This window comes from Anoplolepis gracilipes, chromosome 4 (assembly GCF_047496725.1).
Source record: "Anoplolepis gracilipes chromosome 4, ASM4749672v1, whole genome shotgun sequence".
NCBI lineage: Eukaryota > Metazoa > Arthropoda > Insecta > Hymenoptera > Formicidae > Anoplolepis > Anoplolepis gracilipes.
Window position 1 is genome coordinate 5,292,993 of NC_132973.1, and position 20,600 is coordinate 5,313,592.

General features: G+C 31.8%; 2 protein-coding genes across 3 annotated transcripts in view; one reads left to right on the plus strand and one right to left on the minus strand.

The window, feature by feature from the left end:
• Nucleotides 1-20,600, plus strand: part of LOC140664691 (uncharacterized) — a 60,548-nt gene that overhangs the window by 25,117 nt on the left and 14,831 nt on the right. The window lies entirely within an intron of this gene.
• On the minus strand, nucleotides 8,195-17,648 carry LOC140664687 (uncharacterized). The gene is made up of 8 exons (XM_072890038.1): nucleotides 17,386-17,648; nucleotides 16,478-16,692; nucleotides 12,510-15,495; nucleotides 10,908-12,042; nucleotides 10,122-10,180; nucleotides 9,087-9,726; nucleotides 8,694-8,808; nucleotides 8,195-8,480 (listed from the first exon to the last, which is right to left on the minus strand). Exons 1-8 carry the CDS (start codon nucleotides 17,469-17,471, stop codon nucleotides 8,293-8,295), a joined length of 5,424 nt encoding a protein of 1,807 aa, XP_072746139.1. The 5' UTR covers nucleotides 17,472-17,648; the 3' UTR covers nucleotides 8,195-8,292.

Here is a 20,600-nt window from a genome sequence, read left to right on the forward strand (position 1 = left end):
CTGATTCGAGAATTCTAGACGTCGGATGACAAATGCTCGACCGGAAGTGGAGGTGAAATTACACGCTCGTTGCTCCAAGCATCGCGTCGACGTGACTCCCAACGGGAATACCACAAGTTAGGGATATCGCGCACAATTCGTGTGCGATCCGCATAATAATTTGCAAATTATACTCTGTATACATATATACCGGCTATCATTCGCATACTGCCGTATATACTCTGTCATCGTGTACCGATTCATTAATGCGACAATAACGCCGGATATCCGAAATATTTTAGCGGCTTCAACTTCCCCCGACTTTGTTTCGCAGACTAGTTTAGCTGACCATGATTAATTCTGCGGATTTCGCAGGCGTTACACAATTCTCGCGTTCGGTTAAAAATCGTCAAAGTTGTGAGACCGGATCGGCTTGTGATTTTTTCCTCGTAGTTTGATATCGACAGTTTCGTTCGTGACAAGCGCGCGACATCGATTTGAAAAAGGATCGAAAAATACAAAAAAAAGAAAAAAAAAATAGAACTCGAACATTTTTACCGCTGGTCAGATTTGTATTACGATATTTTTATAGAAAAAAAAATATTAACGATATATATTTTTTAATAAATGCGCAATTCAGATAGCGGAATTATAAAAGCAAGCATGTTATCCTTCATGAAAGCTCTAATCGATATGAATGTAAGTTTCGCAGAAAGTTATGCAGATTTATTTTGTTATAATATGAATTTTTCGAAAGTATGAAACCTTGAAGTCTGCTTTTGGAATATGCATATCTGAATATTTGGCGCAATGTTTCGTAGCAATCCCCAAGTTCATTCAATTTAAATTGGACAAGAGACATTGAATCATTTTCGGATTTCGCTCACGTAAATTCTGAGCCCCACGTCTCGCAGCTTTGCTAGTCACGTTGCAACTTGACGCTTTAAGCGACGAGCGTCGAATTTCGTCACTGAGCTTCAGCCACGCTATTACGTTTGTCCACATCAGGATACTGGACAACTGACCGCAAGAGAAACTCTACAACGATTTAACAAAGATCGATATTCAAATGGTTTACGATAATTTTCTTATTTATGTGTTACTTTATTAAATCAAAAAAATTATGATATTAAACCACTACTAATAATCTAAAAGAGAGCGAGAGAGAGAGAGAGAGAGAGAGTTGCGAGTTGAGGACACACCGTCTTCAAGAAATGAAACTAAATCGTAATAAAATAATCAATATGTAATAATCATCAAATAATATTAAAATAACTTCCTTTCAATCTAAATTATATGATTTTTCCTCTTATTTTATTCACAATAGTACTGAAATAAAAGTTATTTTAATTTTTCTTTAAAATTAGATATTTTAAGCACCCAGATATAAACGTGTCGAAAAAATCATCCTGGATTTTCGCCTGGTTGAATTTTTCCCTTTCACGGTTCTCGTTTTGCCGCGCGTGTCGAATTAGTCGCGATCCTACAAAATAGTCTTGTCCAGTTAGGCGAACCAATTTGCGAATAGAGTAGATATACCGAGAGTCATTTTCACAGGCGTCGAGTAGCTTGTCGGAATGCCATTGCGCGACTAAAGCGCGCTGCAGTTAAATTCAGAGCAAATTTTAGTAGAGTTGAAAGATCTCTCGGCACTTGCCATTGTTAATTGGCAGGGAGGGGGCAGGGGATGGCGCGCTCCGATCTTTCTCCTCGTCTGGATGCACCCAGAATCCAAAGCACATGCATGTGGATCCCGTCCCAGTTGTTTGCAGCGCTGCCTTTCATCCCCGTCGTAGTGCGCGGCCTCGTTGGAAATCAAAACCGCTATTATTGTTGAAGCGACCTTATTTGAATTTAATTCGAGCGTTCACGTAATTACGGATCCCTTGAGGGTCAATGAATAATTTTATAGTCGATAATTTCGCACCTTCGGAAATTTGTTATTTGAAAAAATATTCAACCTTGCTATTTTAGATGGAAATTATCTGCTCTCTTTTTAAAATTATCCCTTAGTTTTAAGTGAGACATTATTCTATATTCATTAATTAAGGAAACAATTTGTTCAACTGCAATATCTCTTATAATTCTCATAATAGAAAAGAAATTAATTTATAATTGTAATCAGTATCAAAAGATATACATATATATATATGTATAACTTAATTATTTTCACATGAATTCTTATCTTCTTCTGGCATAAGAAGAATACTTTTTTAATTTTTTTTCTCGAAATACATTTAATCATTTCGAAAGATATGGATTTAAAAGCTAACATTAATTTTAAAAAAGGAAATTTTTATGCTTATTATTGTTAGTTTTAATCTCGGAGCAATTTAAGTGAATTGCTTTTTCCCAAATGAAACTGTGAGTTTCTTCCGAATGATCCACGTTAAGATATTATTACTTATCGCCGCGCGCTCTTCTTTTCGCCAGGCGTTTACAACGAGCAATTTCCTGCCAAGATAGAAGGTGAACATATGACAAGAAGACTAAAACGAGCTAATATATATGAAACTGCGTCTAAAAATTTTCGCAATCTCTCTCAGTATTTTTGAGCTTGTGTTCTCATCGTCTATTATGACGTTGGTGCTCGACTTTTTGTGTTTCCGTTATTGTCAATTAAAGAAAATGACGTGACAAAGGAGGAGCACGTGGGATTACCAAACTATTCTTTCGATCCTGTCAGCTGCACATTGTCGGAAGGCCGGTCGGAGATAAAAAGCGGCAGTTTTCTTCGAAATTGCTCATAAAGGGCGTCGACTTGCACCGCAACCTATTCTCGTAGCGATCCCTTGTCCGCAGGACAACGTCCCGTGAAATTGCTCGCACGAGAAAGTATTTGAGATGGTGGACTCTACTATGCGTTATTTATCGCGTGGGTGATCTTTTTTTTAATGTGTTTTTAAGGTGTTATCGCATTGTCCGCAGCAAAATGCAAATAATATATAAAATAATAGAATACTCTCCATATTATTGTCAAATGCACGCAATGTTAAACTTTTAGAAAAATCAGACCAAATAGAAAGTTCATTAGCCGATGCTAATATAGCTCGTGACGTAGTCATGTTCAATATTATCGATCGCGCAGTGCGACCAGCCATCTGCGTTCCGATCTCGTTAAATTATTTATCATGCCGTTTATTGGATATTTTCTGATGCAGGGGTATCGATCTTTTAATTACTCGATATTAAGGGCAAATTTATCTATACATATAGTACTCTCTTAAATCTCGAAGCTGTGTGATGGAATGAAGTGTATCACTGATAATCAGTGATTTCAGTTATAATACTGCTAATAGTGAAATTTCACTGAGAAAAATTAATTAATGGATGTTTCACAATCAGTGATTTTTAAAATGTATCTTATATAATATATATGATACATTTATAGTAATATATTATATTTTGTAAAAAAGAATATCTAAATTTGTTAAGAATTTTCTTTTTTTTGAGGGGGGGGGGTTTATCACATCTTAAAAGTAAAGAAGTGTAACATGGATGTAATTCTAAATTTGAATACTAATTATACGAAATCTTACTCAGAGACATCATTACATTTATTTTTTCCCGAGGCCTGGTCATCAGTCAGTGACCAGGAGAGGAGATACAAAGTTTATCAATCAGGGTGTCTACTTAATTCTTGTAAAAAAAATTCCGTAATTTTCCAGGTATTTTTGTTCGAAATTTCAAGTAGAGAATATTTTTAAGATATTTTAATACAACTTGCTCTAAAATAAATTTTGTTACATTCGTTTTTTAATATTTTTTATTCATACAAAGGAAACACTGAACCTTTTAAGTTTCAAGTGCCTAATTTGTAAATATACTAAAAAAAACTAAAAAACTTTCAGATAAACATTTTTTATTTGGATAAAATTTTTATTTATCATTAAAAATTACAAAGAATATATATTTTATATTATATTAAAACATTGAATGTAGAAACAAATATATATATATATATTTATAATATATTTTAAACGCATAATTTGTTTGGTTGGCTGATTAGTATGTGTGAAGCTGACATTTTACTTTGTACAAACTTACTAATTGTTGAGAATTCTGGCTTTATTTTTAATACATATATATATATATATATATATATATATATATATATATATACATTAAAAATAAAACCAGAATTCTTAAAAATTAGTGAGTTTTCACGAAGTGAAACGTCAGTTTCATACACATGACTGACTTATGTTTGTAATATAAAAGCAAAATTATCAAAAAAAGAATTTTCCCTGAATCTCAATAAAATTCCATGAGACTTGTCTGATTTTTCCAGATACAAAAAGAAATTCCTGAGAATTCTAGGTTTTCCATGTTTTTCCAAAGAGTAGACACCCTCTCAATGCACTCTTTATATATAATATTTTCATTAGTACTAAAACATATATGAAGCTTTAATTAAAATTAAATTTATTTCACTGAAAATTATTTTATATGTAAATTCCGAGGTATGGAATTCTATACCTAAACTGCAGTGAGACTTGGTCAGTACTATGGCTACCATGATTGTAATGACATCTCTGACTCATGTTGAAAAAAATAAGACGGAGGAACAGAGTATGAATGTCTTTGATTCAGTTTAAGAGAGTATAAATGATGTTCTAAAAGAATATAGAAGAAAGAGAGAGATAATTTTACACTAATTATATATTTTCTAAAGAAATCTGGTATATCTGTACTCGAGAATTAATTCGAAGAATTTAACACTTTTGTGCTAAAGAATTATTTCAGAATGCACATAATTTCTTATATTTTTTTTGAGAAATAGAGAATTTTATAAAAAAAGTCTATGAAATAAAAAAATTTTAGGGTTTTAGAAAAAATTTTTTTATAAATTCTTCACAATTGTAAATATTTTACAATTAATAATAATAACAATAATATGATACAAATAATAATAACTACACAATACAATAAATTTCCTCTCTCTCTCTTTCTTTCTCTCTTTGTTTTTGTAACTGTATGCAACTGTTAGAAAATTGCGTAATTAAAAAAATAGCGCGATCAAACATGAAAAAACATAGCGCGATACATATAAAAAAAAAATTTTAATCTCAAACTTAATCAACATCGGTTTATAAAATTGCAAAAAAATTTACAAGCGCTAATTTAATTCAATCGAGATTTGATTCAATAACGTATTTTTTATATATACTATGAGTGAATTATAGATAAAAGCTCAAACTATTGATACGATCAATTTGCAGCGAGGAAAAAATGGAAGAATCTAAAAAACAATAATCTCTTTCTATTTTCATTTTTACGATTCTGTGACACATTGCTTTGTGAAATACGATTACTGAATACTCCGTATATTTCGCCCTTCTTTTATGTGTTTCTCATTGCGAAATAAAAGAAACGAAGAGCATCGAGCAAAAACGGAAACGACTTTCATTTTACGGTTGTAATCTCTTGACTGGAAAAGAAGAGATGCTTCGGGAAACGGTGATCTGCCGTAATTCACCGAAGGAATGGGAAGTTATTGCCGTACTTTTCTTAAATTGCAATTTATACGGACAATTTGGCGATTAAGGAGCGATAGGGTGTTGCTTCAAAGCGCATACGACACAGGTCAATGAAACGCGGATGATTCGCTATTATTCATCAATATGGATGTGCATTAACCCATTTAATCATATTGCATTTAATCGTGTGGTGTTCTTTATTTTTATATTATATTTTTATATTATAATAAAAAATTATGTTATATTTTTATATTATACTTAATATATATCTACGCAATTAAAATTTTTATATCACAGAGTATTTTGAAACCATCGTACATCCTTTTAAGAGAATTAATTTTTTTTCAATTAAAATATGGAGGCATATCAATTTTCGAGTTATAAGCGAATGAAAAAAAAGGGTTTTTCGCAAACTAAACTATAATACTTCATAGAATAAAAGATTAATACAATTGCATTCTTCAGTTAATTTCAGGTGGAGTTTAATAAAAAAAAATTTAATTTAAAGCATAAATATATTATGGCAAAAACTGAAAGTTTAGAAAAAATAATGACCTCCCTTGACATCTTCGCTGAGGAAAAATCTCCAAGTTGGCCAAAGAATCCTTTAAAAAATGTATGGTGGTTTCAGGACACTCTCTATAGGACATGATATAAAAATTTTTGAAGAAAAAAAAATTACGAAAATCTTAAGATCAAATTTTTAGAGATGAGAGAGTTTACTACTATATTTTAATGCCCTTCGGGAATGAATATTATAAATGATAAGGGGTATAAAGTTTTTATTAAATACACCTGATGAATACAGACGCAATTAACATGGCACACACATTAATTGGGATCTCTCTCTCTTTCCTATAATTAATATCGCCGTGTAATAAAATGCCATGCGCATACAAACGTTTTTATATGAGATGTTATAATGAAGACTTAGTAACACGAGTGATGGAATGAGTATGCTTGATAGTGTTATTACAGTTCACGAAGCCGGTCATAATTATTAATGGCCCCCGATGTAATCAACACGTGTTTAATTATATCATCAGGTTCACCTAGTATATATAATATAGTACAGGTGAACGGACTGAATTATTCATTATTTATCGATGCCCATAATAACCGAAATTTGGTTTCCATTATATGTAGGTAGAGAGGTATTGTGTGTGGTATTGTACAATTATAAACGCGATATGAGCCTTAATGTTAGTAGAAAGGAAAAACATTTTTTAAATATTTCGCTGAAAAGTTTAAGCGAGATGTAGATGCAATTAATATTACATTTTTCTTGTTGGTGCGTATGTCGTGATTTTAATTTAACGAAGGAACCATTGAAAGATGACAATGGTAGGTACTGTCGTTTTACCTGCAAACGACACAAATGGAAGTGATACACGCGCACACAAGTGCGAGTACCGCCGCGTGAAAACACAATGGAGGAGTCCTCCAATGCTCTGTACTATTGAGTGTGATTCGTAAACACGGGTATAGTAGACTGCGCACAATGGTGAACTTCAACAGTCTCGCCGAGTTACACGGTGTAGGAAAGGGAAAAGGTATAATCGAATCTCTCTATATTGCTGAAGGAGACGGGCAAATCCCGAGTAACTTGCTTCAATCAAAATTCATCGCGTAAAATACAAAGCGCTTCCTTGCAATACATACGAATGTCATTGTTAATATGAATTTCATTTATATAATACATATCAGCTGATGTGCGAGCTGTTACTGACTCACGCATTCAATAAATTGAATAAAAAATATGTTCATCGATTGAAAACTATTTCATAATGAAAGATGAAGGAATATGCGTAGGAAGATTATTTACGTAATATATAATAATTATAACAATTATATATAATAAATATATAATAATTATACGTAATATATAATATTGCGTAACGCATTTGTTTTTAAAATCGCAAATCAATTTCCATTTTCCCTTCATATATCACTACCGTGACATTAATAATTGATGTCGGGAGTATCGTATAGAATGTATAATGTTCTTACGTGTGCAATTGGGCAGGATTCATAACCGTTATGTGGTGCGCGAGCGGATGAGAATTGGCTACAGGTGGTCCCGGGCAAATCAATATGTGTACGTGTGTTGGATGACTGTACGTGAGTACACCCTCGACGTTCCACCCCGAGGCGGACGGGCTTTACGATCTCGGCGACGATGACAATAGCGCGACATGGCGAAAATACTTGTTTCGCGTCATCGTTTGTTGGAATAAAATTCATATTTTTTATTTTTTTTTTATATCGAGAAATATATATATATATGTGCGTTTTGTGACATCGTTTATAGCAGCTTGGGGAAACTCTCAATAATAAATTGGGAAACTATGTAAGATGGATTTCTAGATGGAAGAGAGTACTCACAGAAAAGTGGACGGCAAACTCGGGACGGGACAGCAAATAAGATAAAGGTGTGATTTCAAATGTGGAAATTGAACTGAAATAAGGAAAAGAACGAGTTTCAATAAAAAGAGAAAAGGAATGAAAACTCTTTCTTCCTGTGAAAAATATAATTAAATAAAAAAAAGTTTAATAACATCTATTTATATATACTGTATAGAAAAAAAATAATATATAATTTGCATATAACATATAATCTGATAATATTATATTGATAGATAGATATCGAGGAAAATGAGAATTAAATTTATATGTGTACAAAATTCTTAAATATACAAATACTATTGTATTTGTTTATACTGAAATAATAAATGATATCAGAGATTAACAAATAATCAATCGATGATCAAATAAACAATCAATTATTTCTTATTTTTATTAATCATCAACCTGTGTGATTATTTATTCCGTATTATTCTTCATCGTCACTGTATTCCTCGTCTTCTACGAGTTCTTGTGGGAAGCCAATGGCACATAAGTCTTGCACTGATAGATGAGGATGAATATAAGTTGCAAGATTAAATAATTTATAATTTCCGATACAATCCACTATCCAACTGTCAGAAATCGATGCTGCTTTGGCAGTCCGATTCCAATGTTCTGTCACAAAAATTAAAATGCAAATGTACTTTATTTATTTATTATTTTTGCATTATTTTCGGAAAGAAAAAATATATGTACATATATATCAATATAAATATATATTTATATTGACGCAGACATAATTTGTGCACATATTTTTGGATATTTACTTTTAAAATTATCTCACAGGATTCATCACGCGCGTTACATTTATCTACAACAATTACTTACCGATTTCCTTGTCATCATGAACACCATCTTGAATCAAAATGCCTTTCATGCCTTCTTTTTTAGCCAGAGCTTCGAGAGAATCTACCACTGTAGCCCCAGTGGCGAGTAACAAGCTCTGAAAACCAAAAGCATTTTTACACCACCATGGGTTTGGCTCAAGTCCAACTTCAAATGGCACAACGGCGACTGAAGACGCAGGAACCGTAAATAAAAATATTTCCGGTCCAGCGACACATACAACGAATTGGTTTTAATTACAGCCGAAGAAGGTCTTATCCGTTTTTGACAGAGATTAATAAGGTTCATGACGAGGAAAGTGACTTTTGTATCTGGCAAGAGATTAAGGATTTGCGACATCTCTTACGTTTTTCATTGCGAGAAAATAAGACTGACCTGATACTGATTCGGCGAAACGTTCAAGTACGGTCCGACACACCAAAATGTAAAATCCTCGAAGAGATCCTTCTTGCGTAGCCTCGATCTTCGAGGACCGTCATCAATATTCCCGTCGGTGAACGTTGTGGCCTCGTAAGGGATTTCGTCCAGCAGTTTTCCCTGCTCGATACAATCCTCGATCCATCTGTAGCTGACTATCCATTTCCGATGAGCTATACCCTGGAGAAACTTCAATGTGCTTTTGGCTGCGTTCTTCTCCCCTACCGTGTTCACGATAACATGCGTTACGCCGGACTCGAATTGATTCACATAATCCACGTTGTACTTCCTTGCGAACTCTTTCACATTTGTCAATCGAGTCACCGTCAAGCCGCTGCATATGAAACACAGCTTTCGCTTATCAGACTGCTCGCGAACGTTCTTCGGTTTATTCGTCGTGGAACTTTGCGGTGTGCTTTGATAAAGCGGAAGTACTCCACAGAACAGATTCACAGGCGTACTCGTGCTGCTTTTCGAGTCAGTACTTTTCTTCGATATGCTCGGTATCTGCTCAGCAGGTGATAAATGTGGCTTCGAAATTGGCGATAAAGATGACATATTTTTTCTCGACTCGAGCAGTTTCATATTATTTCTGTTGCTGCAACATTATAACAATGTACTTTGTGTCTGTCCTAAATTAACAAGTTAAAAATCAAATATTCAAAATTGCACTTTTTAGTATGTTATCTGCGAGAGAGAATCTCTCTCAATGAATATTGATTGATTATCGTTTAAATTGTGCATATGTACATGCATCATACATTACTACATTTTTTATATTTCTTATTTCTATGTTATTTTTAATTGTATGTGTACAATATTTTCATTGATATTTTGCAATATTATAGAAGTTATAAATAAAAGAGGAGCAATCATGATTATTTCAGTATAAATCACGCAACAGTGCATTGTAAGGACACATTGCTTATCTAACAAAAACACATAAACACGAAGAAGCGTACGATAAGAGGAAAAAGGATTTAAAATACTTACTTCTTTATCTTTCTCTCAGGAGTTTTCTCCACAACATCGTCTTCATCGGCAGAAAGTACCTATGTTTAAAAATGCTACATGATTCTTGGTACATTAATCGAATAAATTTCATGCCGCAGTTACAAATGTATCCGTAATCCTATTATAAATAAACAACGAAAGCTAACTAAAATATTAAATGAGAAAAAATAGCGTGCCTTGCAAGTTCGTAAAAAAGGAGATGATATATGTATAAAACAAATAATATTTTCATATAATTCTCTCTACTATTTCTAAATAATGCACGTATTAATGTTACATGACTGAGATAAAACACATATACATATATAAGTATACATAGATATACAAAATACTAGATTATAAAAAGAATTGTAAAATTGTTATGATAGAAAAAAAGAGGGAAATTAAAAGTGAGATATATTAATATTAGTGCATTAATAATATTACGGATAATGATTAATTTTACATAAATTATCATTATTTCAACAAGATAAAGATTCTTGAAAATATATTCGCAATGTATCTTATCATAGTAATTATTTATTTGTAATTATAGTTTTATATAACATAAAAAAGATATTTGACGAATTATATACTTGCAAATATAAATTCAATTCGTTATAATTATATATTTTATAGTTATTTTCTTTTAGAAAGAAATTTCAAAATTTCAAATTTATCTCCAATAAACATTTTTTTATTTCTTGGAATAAAAAGGAACGTGTATTAATGTACTACTTACAAATTAAAAAACGCATGAACAAATATAAATACATATGCACTGACCTCTGCTGCAGCCTCCTTATCTTGAGTATCTTTTTTCCGTTTTTCCGGAGTGTGTTGTTTTTCTTGGGTCGGGTCTTCCTGCAAAGTAATCTTCGTCGTTCTCTTTTGACTCTGATTAGCCGGGATACCGAATAGTTCTTCTTCAAATTTTTGCAGCTGAACTTGATGCTGCGTAACGTTCATGAGCGAATCGAAGAGAGTATCCGTTGTCAAGTTTGACTCTTCGCCAGCAACTATTGGTTTTTGTATTGTGCCATCATCGTGAGCTCGATCCGTCGAAACATTAATACGTTGCTCGAGAGGGGAAGATTCTTCGAAGAACTTTTCCCTCTCATGTGACACATTATATTTTGATATCTTTCTACACGGATCTCTTTCAATTGTATCGGGATCTACCATTACATTTCTTTTCTCTCTTTGATCAACTGAACAATTGTGTTTCTTCTGGCCGTGGAATACATTTTCCTTGCCAACATTTTCTAAAGTAGCGATCGTCATGAGTCTCTTAACGTTTTTGGGGGAATAGTGGTCGAAAATATCGTTGGTCGATGACGTACTTAACATTGGAGTCTCGTACGCGGCGCCACCCGGTTCATCTGTCATTGCGAGACAACTTGACGTCTTCTGTTTCGCCAATGGGCGAGATTTGAGATTGCGGTTAGTCGGCTGGTTGCTACAAGATATCGTATCCTCGTTGCTTTGTGGCAGCTCGACGTTGGCGATGATCTCGTCGAAATTGTCCTGCAGCAAATATTCTCTGCTGTTCTTTTCTCTCTGACTCGTCCCGCTGTTCCGCGGAGCAGAATCCAGCGGTCGACATGCATCGGTGTTGCTCTGCAATCGATTGATCTGCAGTACTCTATTTATGATGTCGTCGTTGGAGGCTTCCGCGATTTCTTCCGATATTTGCCTTTTATTGAACTTCGATTGTTGTAGTATATAGTCCACATTTTCCGAATTAAATATACTACTGCTTTCAAACATATCTGATTCTCGCATCGGTAAATTTGCTAGGTTTCCTGATCGATAATTCGTCCATTTTTCCTCAGACGAATTTTTTATTAACAAACATTTTTTCTCAGGCGTGACCATAATGGATGCATTCCGCTGGTTAAATTGACCGTCGGCTCTAGGCCTTCAAAAAAAAGAATCATGACGATGTAAATAAGAGAAATACATCTTGTCTCAATGACAAGAATACTTTTCCGAGATTAAATGTGTAATGTACTATTTTTTGCTTTGTTGTATTTTGTTTACAGTTGTTGGTAATGCGTTGTAGTAATCATTCGAGTTTAGTAAAAATAAAAAAAAACATTTAATTTCGGAAAAGCTACATTCATTAATTATATGCATACAGATTAATGTAACTAAGTTATATAATGCAATATCTATAGATATATTAAATAGATGGAAAATGCTTAAAACAGAAATATAATTAAAAAATAAAATCACAGCAGGAAAGATTAAAACGAAAATAAATGTTTGATGACATATATGTATATATCATCAAACATTTATTTTCGATATATATATATATATATATATATATATATATATATAATCGATTCATATAAAATTATTATATAATTTTATTTCTAGTACCTTTTGCAATTTCTCGCGACATGCTCTGTCGAGTCCGATTCCGTGTCCGAGCTAGAAATTGGCAGTATCCTCTTGAATTTTCTCGTGTGTGTATCCTGTTTTTCAGAATCCGAAGAGATTATTTCGATTATGTTTTGATCGTCCGGGGAATTCGGACGGTGTTTTTTATTCGCATCTAAACCTGATTCTGCGTTTTTGGATGATCTACTGTATCTGTCAAAATTTATTCCGCGCCGACCATTGTCACTGGCCGAGTCGTTGGAATAGTCGGTTCTATCATCGTCGAACTCTTTGTCACTGGTATATCTCATTTTTTTTCTCTTCTTATCGAAGTTTTCGACAGAAGGTTCTTGCGCTTTGCTCGTAGACTCTGCGAACTGCGAATTTTTCACCTTAGAAAAGTTATTTCCTTTGGTAACGGACTTTTCGAGCTCGGTTTGCTGCTGTTTCGAATTCGCATCTAAACCTGATTCTGCGTTTTTGGATGATCTACTGTATCTGTCAAGTTTTATTCCGCGCCGACCATTGTCACTGGCCGAGTCGTTGGAATAGTCGATTCTATCATCGTCGAGCAGCTCTTTGTCACTGGTATATCTCATTCTTTTTCTCTTCTTATCGAAGTTTTCGACAGAAGGTTCTTGCGCTTTGCTCATAGACTCCTCGAACTGCGAATTTTTCACCTTAGAAAAGTTATTTCCTTTGTTAACGGACTTTTCGAGCTCGGTTTGCTGCGGTTTCGAATTCGCACGTCTAGACTCTCCGTGATTGCTCATTGGGGAGTCTATCGCCAGAAATTTCAGCTGCGAATCTTTGTCCGGTGACAGTAGTTTAATGGAATTCGACGTTCCTGAACGAACACGTGAGATTTCTCGAATCGCGGAGCTGTTTGTACGAGGCGTCTTACAAAGAGATTGCACATTTTCTTCGGTCGTTGCAATTTTTTTTTTATTTAAATGATGATCAATATCTTCTTTCTTTGGCGTCGAAGTCGTCAAAAGTCCTTTACGAGGTGAGACTGCTGTAGAAAGTTCGATGTTTTTCAAAACAGCTTTAGTTAAGGGATGAATATTCTCTATCACAGTGATGTCCAATATATCTTGCGACTCGTTTGATTCATCAATGGATCTCGCCAAGTTGCATGACATATTCGCAATATGCTCTATCTCGGATTTGCTGATAGATTGCTGCATATTACATACTGGTGTGATTTGCACTTGCGCTGGTATCGATTGTTCGCGTTTAATCGTGCTCGAATAAAAGTATTTCACGTTACGTCGCCTAATCATTGTTCCTATTTGAAGAAATTTCACGGAACATGTTTGATTCTTAATATTTTCTGATTGTTTTGATGTCGTGGGATGGTTAAATTTTTCGTCTTGACAAATAATTCTAGAAACATTTTCACCCGTTGTCCTTTTTGGAAGCCCATCGTTAAGTATCGTATCCCAAGTGATATGTCGTTGATTTTCACCGATCAACTCCAAATTCAAATCGCGTCTTATAGCTGTCAGTCGATCAAATGGTTTTTCGTTTTTTGATACTGGCGAATCAACGTTTTCACAATCATCCTTGTCTGTTTTGATAATCGGCAATTTGTCAATCAATGGAACTATACTTAATAATGGCGAGTCAGTTTTCTTGTTATCACCAATTTCTGGGTTTCTTTTTAAGGATAATCTAGCCTTCGATAGAGGGGATTGCGAGGATTTAGAAGAAGCAACTTCTCCTGATATCCTTTGAATACTGTTATTTTTAGCTTCGGGAGTTCGGGTTTCGGGTGGTGATGTATTCCCACACTTGCTGGCAGGAGTGTGCATGTCATGGATTATTCCATGTACAGATTCATTCAACTTCTCGGGCGTTAATACGGTTAATCTTTTCGGCGAGTCACAATATTCTACGGCAATCTCTGTATTTTCTTCACAACTCCAATTTTGAGAAACTCGAGAATTCTTATTGATATTTTCGGAGCCAATAATAATTTCATTCACCTGATTGCTATTCAGGTTTTCTATATACATCTGTTTATTTTCCTCTTCCTGCATAACATCATATGTTTCTGTCAAGGAATGATTAGTTGGCGATAATGTTGAGCTATTGGTTTTGTTCTTTGTAGATTCCTTCCGATTATGACTACCCGCTTTACTCGATACTTCGGATCCTATCACTTTTGCATTCGATAAATCCAGATTCTCATCGATCGCGTCCTGTGTACTGTTCTTCTCTTTTTTGTTCATGTCATTACCCGTCGCAATTTTAGCCAGATTGTATTTCTTACTCGGCGATAACGTAACGTTTTTAATTATTCGAGGTAAGTCTTTAGTCTTCTCGATACTCACATTCAGCTTTTTCATTTTTCTTTTTTTACCACGTTTCGTCTCTTTCCCGAATTCGATCATGCGACTCCAGTCCGCGGAAGAAGATTGCAAAGCAGATGTGCTTGTTGTGTTCGAGATTGAGTCATTGATCGTCAAGATCTGACACGTCTGATCGTTCCCTGTTGTCAATGATGAATTGTTCTGATTATTCGTCTTCTCGATGTCCGATTTTGACGCATTTTCCTTAAAAGCTCTTGTACGGACTCTCGCATGAATTGTTTTATATTTTAATTCGTCCGCACGACCGAAATTGGTCTTTATGACTTCGTCGAATTGCTTTGCTCTCGTGTCCTTACTTGCTCGTGATGTACCTGCACCTACATTTATATCATCCATAATTTGTTTTTTAAAGCGACTTGTTTTGTTGCTCTTGTCGTCCTTATTGTCATGTATTTCGTCAATCGCGTCTTTTTTATTATCATTATCAAATATTAGATTGGCAGTGTTTTCTGCAAAGCTCAGTTCATCGGGAAGATGGTGCAACCACGTGCGAACTTTGACATCAGACCTGCTGAAAATCGCGTTATCATTCTCGTCGGCAGGAAAAGAATGATGTACTTCTGATGAATAACTTTCTCTTGTATCACGTGGTTTCGAGTGCAGCAATACTGTAACATAAATATTATCGAAGCGCAGATCAGAAAAGCGTTTCGTTTGTTAATCTTATTAAACATATATGATCTTACATCTAATCTAGCATTGTAATAAAAAAAAAAAAAAAAAACAAAAATTTAATTCTTGATACTCTACTCATGGAATATTAAAAACATCAATTTGAGGGCACAATCGTTTTTATTCTCATACAATTATAGTTGGATTGTATTACGATCGATATTCCATGGTGATCTCCATATTTTTTATTCTTTCGTTCTTTTTTAGTAAAGTTATTTTAAAAATATTCACTGCAAGGAGAATGATGTCGAGAAAAGATACGTGATACTCAAACTGCAAGGCCTTATAAAACATTAAGCTTTCTCTAAATATACAGTGTGTGTGAAAATTGAGATACCCCAGAGTATCGAGAATTAAATTTTTCAAGCCTTCTCTGTGCCATGAAGAACATAGTGCTGACCTCGCTTAATGTACTTTTACGGCAGTGCACTCATTGTGCTCTCTGCTTTTAACTTTCGTTCACGCCTAAATAAAACAATAGCAGATTTTTCATGTAAGTCAATTGCTAATGCAAAAATGATGACCATAATGAAAAACATACAGCAATGATTTTCAATAACATTCTAGTAAAACGCAAGAGCTATTTCCTAGTTGTATTTATCTCACCTCTACATTCTTTTATATTCTCTGAAATTAACCAATAGTAATCCAGATAAAATATTCAATTACTTATTTATTTGTCACATTTATTTGGATAAGAAAATTGATTAAAGATTTAATCTGTTATATTATGTTTATTACATATATTGAATAGAATATTAATTATTTTGGAATTACTTTTGAAGTTATATACACATCCTTATGTATATTCTAACTTTTTATGGATACTATTTCCATTCACATTTTAATAAAAATATTTACTAACACACTATTATATATATAAGAAATTAAAATTGAAAATTTCTGTGATATACTCACTATCTATGTTGCTGTCAAGTTGAATGGCAGTGATAAGATTAGTAAATTTTATAATACAGGCTTCTAAGTGATCATCTTTTGAAACATTGCGTCTGTTAAGGTTTTTTTTGCATAATGGACAAGATGCATTTTTCTTCCGCAACACTTTCCCTATACATGACTTACAGAATGAATGGCCGCATCGTGTCTTTGTAGGTTCTGTCATTAACTGTAAACTATAATAAAAATTTATTATTATTTATAAATTCTGAATTTAATCTAAGTTTTGTTCATATAAAGAATTATTTTAATAATTATATATACATATATATATATATATATATATATATATATATATATATATATATAATTATAATAATATTATAATAATAATAATGTTATATACTATTTAAAAACAATATATTGTCTAATATTATAAAATTATAAAGAATATATAATTCTTTATTATATATATATATATATATATATATATATACATATATATGTGTGTGTTTATATAATTATAATAATATTATAATAATAATATGTATACTATTTTAAAACAATATATTGTCTAATATTATAAAATTATATATATGTAAAAAGAATATATAATTCTTTATTATATTTTTGTATTACTATATTTACACAATGGAATACATACAAATAAGCTAAATATTTAATTACGTGAAATTTAATATAAATTTAATATAAAACATATACACATACACACATTGATGATAAAACATAATTGTTTCAATTGATTCGATTTATAAGGATTGTACTACTGCATACTATTGGAATCCTAACCTATATCAGTACCAATAATTGAGTGCAAAAAAAGTTAATTAATCTCGGCTATCATCATGCGAGTATTCCATTCGATCGTATTTTAGTAAAACGCGTGTGTAATCGCGACGTAAACTTACCAAATTGTACATTCCAAGGACTTTTGCAAAGTTTTTACAGTTTCGGAAAGTTGATCGATGTCACCGTTTTGATTTTGTCCTGCCATTATTTTGTTCACAATTAACGTAATTAATTAATTAATTATCACTGACAGCTTGTGAGTGATTTTTTCTTTGAAAAAAATCGGTTCTCAGATGAATTAGAAAACCAGTTCAACAAAAGTTATCACTACGCCTAAACTGCTCCGCACTAACTTCGCATTTCGAATTTAGCAAAGCTGAACTTGACAATAGGCGGGAATTTCACGACTCCAGCGCCTCTACGGAGATCACTGCATATCGATTATTTACACGAGATTCGAACCGGGATATATAAAGAAGAAAGAAATCTGTACACAAGCTTTTCGTAGCCAATTGTATGATCTTTTTAAATATGGTTTATATTAAGTCGATAAAAAAAATACGAATGTGTTTATACAATATTTATTAATTACATAATATATGTGGGTGTGTGTTTATATTGTATACACAATATTTAATATGTAAACAATTAGCCATTATTGTGAAAAGATCATTTAAATCTCAGATATTATACGTAAATTAATTATGTTATTAATAAATTACACATAATAAAAGAAAAGAATTAAAGAAGAATTACAAAAACTGAATTTATATGCACTAATTTGACAAATGAATTATCTAAAGATAAAACTTATATTTTTGCCAAATTTAACTGTTAAATCAAAACAATTTTAACAAATTGGGGTAACAATTTCTTTAATAATTTCTTAAACAAAAGGGAGTTTTCTTACCATGCATATTTCTTCATACAAAAATACTTATTAAAATAAACGTCATCGTTCCTGATTACGTTTGATAATCTTCTGATCGGAGCATTTTGAGCGTTTAATTTAAAAAAAAAAACATTTTTTTTATTGGTCGATTAAAGGCTATTTTATTTGATTTTCATGCACACCACTTAGGCTGCGGTCAAGAAAATTCTAGAGATGCTTCGAAGTATTTGCGATTGGCCAATCAAGATAAAAAGGTTAAGGATTTCTATATCCTGATTGATTAAAGCTTCAAAATATCTCTAGCGTCCCAACTGCAGCCTTAGAAGAAGTACACTAGTCTTATATAGTGCACGTTCATGTTTGAAATAAGTAAGTTGGCGCGAAATCTATAATAAATAATAAATGATTATTGCGAGTGGAGGTGTCGATATAGAGAAAAATATCAAATATGAATATATTCATCAATTTAGAAAGCATTCATGTTAATATCGAATAAATAGTCAATATATCACATAAAATATCGAATAATCGATATTTTTTATAAAAGCTATAAAAACTGTATTAAGAAAATCTTTATTATAATAATTTTTGCTTCTTTTATAATAAAAAGTGTAATTATATATTATAATTAAGTGTAATAAATTAATTTATTAAAAATATATTTCAAATAACAATTTCTTACATGACTAAATAAAAATATATTTGACATATATTAAAGCGTAGAATTGGAAATATTACTTATAAGTATTGCATAAAATCACAGAAACAAAAATCACATTATATTAAAATAAAAATAATTACGCATATTTTTTGCACTATATAATTCAATTTGTACTTGTATATAATATATTTTGATTCCGTCTATCTAATTCGCATGCGCTCCTGTCTGTTAATTGATCTATTTGATAATCTCGCCATCTTTGCTAATTATAATTACGCATTTAAAAAATGTGTAAATATATTTGGATATATTTTAAATATATCTAGATATATTTTAAACTTATCACTTTTCAACATATTCATTTTTTATAACTTGTTTAAATAGTTCATTTGATAGATTATTCATTTTTTTTTATTCGATATTTTTATATTGAAGTGAAAAAATATCGAATAATATCGAATGTCGATAAACATCTCTAAATGATTATTGCGAGTTTCGCGCGCGAATGTGATCTCCATTTCGTGTTATAGTCGTATCGATATTTATTTCGATGCGATGTGCACATTTTGATAAACTATCTGTTCAGAATATCGACAACAATATGCCTCAATTGCAAGTCGAAACAGTCTTCAGATAATATTTTCGGATCGACTTTTTTAATTAAAATCTTTCTTTAATTTTGCGGTAACAATCGACGCTTCGAATCAATTCGAAGCGATTTCCTAAGAAACTGGAGTCTTGATATAAAAACATTTTGACACACACACACACACACACACACACACACACACACACACACACACACACACACACACACACACACACACACATATATATATATATATATATATATATATATATATATATATATAAACGTTATATAAAAATATATTTCTTTCCTTAAAATAAAAGTAAACTAAATAAAAATTTAGTTTATATATTTCTTGCATGAAAATATATATTAGAATAAGCGTTAAGATCCTTAAAATGAACCAGAAAATTATTGTATGCATTTATGATTCAAACGCTTGAAATGAATAATTGACACAAAATCTATAGTAAATTATTGTGAATTTCGCGTTGTACTTCTATCGGTGTAATTCGTTTTAATGTGATATGAACGATTGCGTTGACTAATATTTCGTAAAATATTGACAATAATGTGATCTCAATTACTTATAAAATATATACATGTGTTATCCTCTAAATAATCTTTTTAATTGATTTTTGGTTAAAATTTCTTTTTAATTCTGCGATAGCAACCACAACCGAAAATAATTTCTTGGAATAAATGGAATATCTATTTTCAATACAATTTATCATCAACAAATTAATTAAAATGTGCAATTCTTCGAATTTTATTATTAAAACTGCGTCGTGTTGCTTGTTAAGCAAACATTTTCAGAATTTATATATTTTATATATGTGTTTAATATCTGTGTAGATGGATATATCTGAAAATGTTTGATATCAAAATGTACTACTCCAGTTTTTTCATATATTTATATATATTGTATTTCATATATATATATATATGTGTGTTTTATTTATAAATATATATATATGTACAACAAGGTCAATATAAATTGATATAATTGTCATGATTAGTTTAATTAATTCTTGTTAATAATTTTAATATTATTGTAATTGATATAATATATCCATATCATTATTTTTGTGTGAAAATATGTTTTTTGTACTAAATTTAATAAATTCTATATTATTAATTCCTTACTATTTTTTTTAATTAGATTTTAAATAATATAAAAGATTTATTTATA

Excerpts from the sequence above, each read along its gene's own strand:
- LOC140664687 (XM_072890038.1), bottom strand. The coding sequence starts at position 17,471 with ATGGCAGGACAAAATCAAAACGGTGACATCGATCAACTTTCCGAAACT. Across the intron at positions 15,496-16,477 it reads ACTTGACAGCAACATAGATA|TATTGCTGCACTCGAAACCA; the intron begins GTGAGTATATCA and ends TTTATGTTACAG. Across the intron at positions 9,727-10,121 it reads CCTGAGAGAAAGATAAAGAA|CAACAGAAATAATATGAAAC; the intron begins GTAAGTATTTTA and ends ATAATGTTGCAG.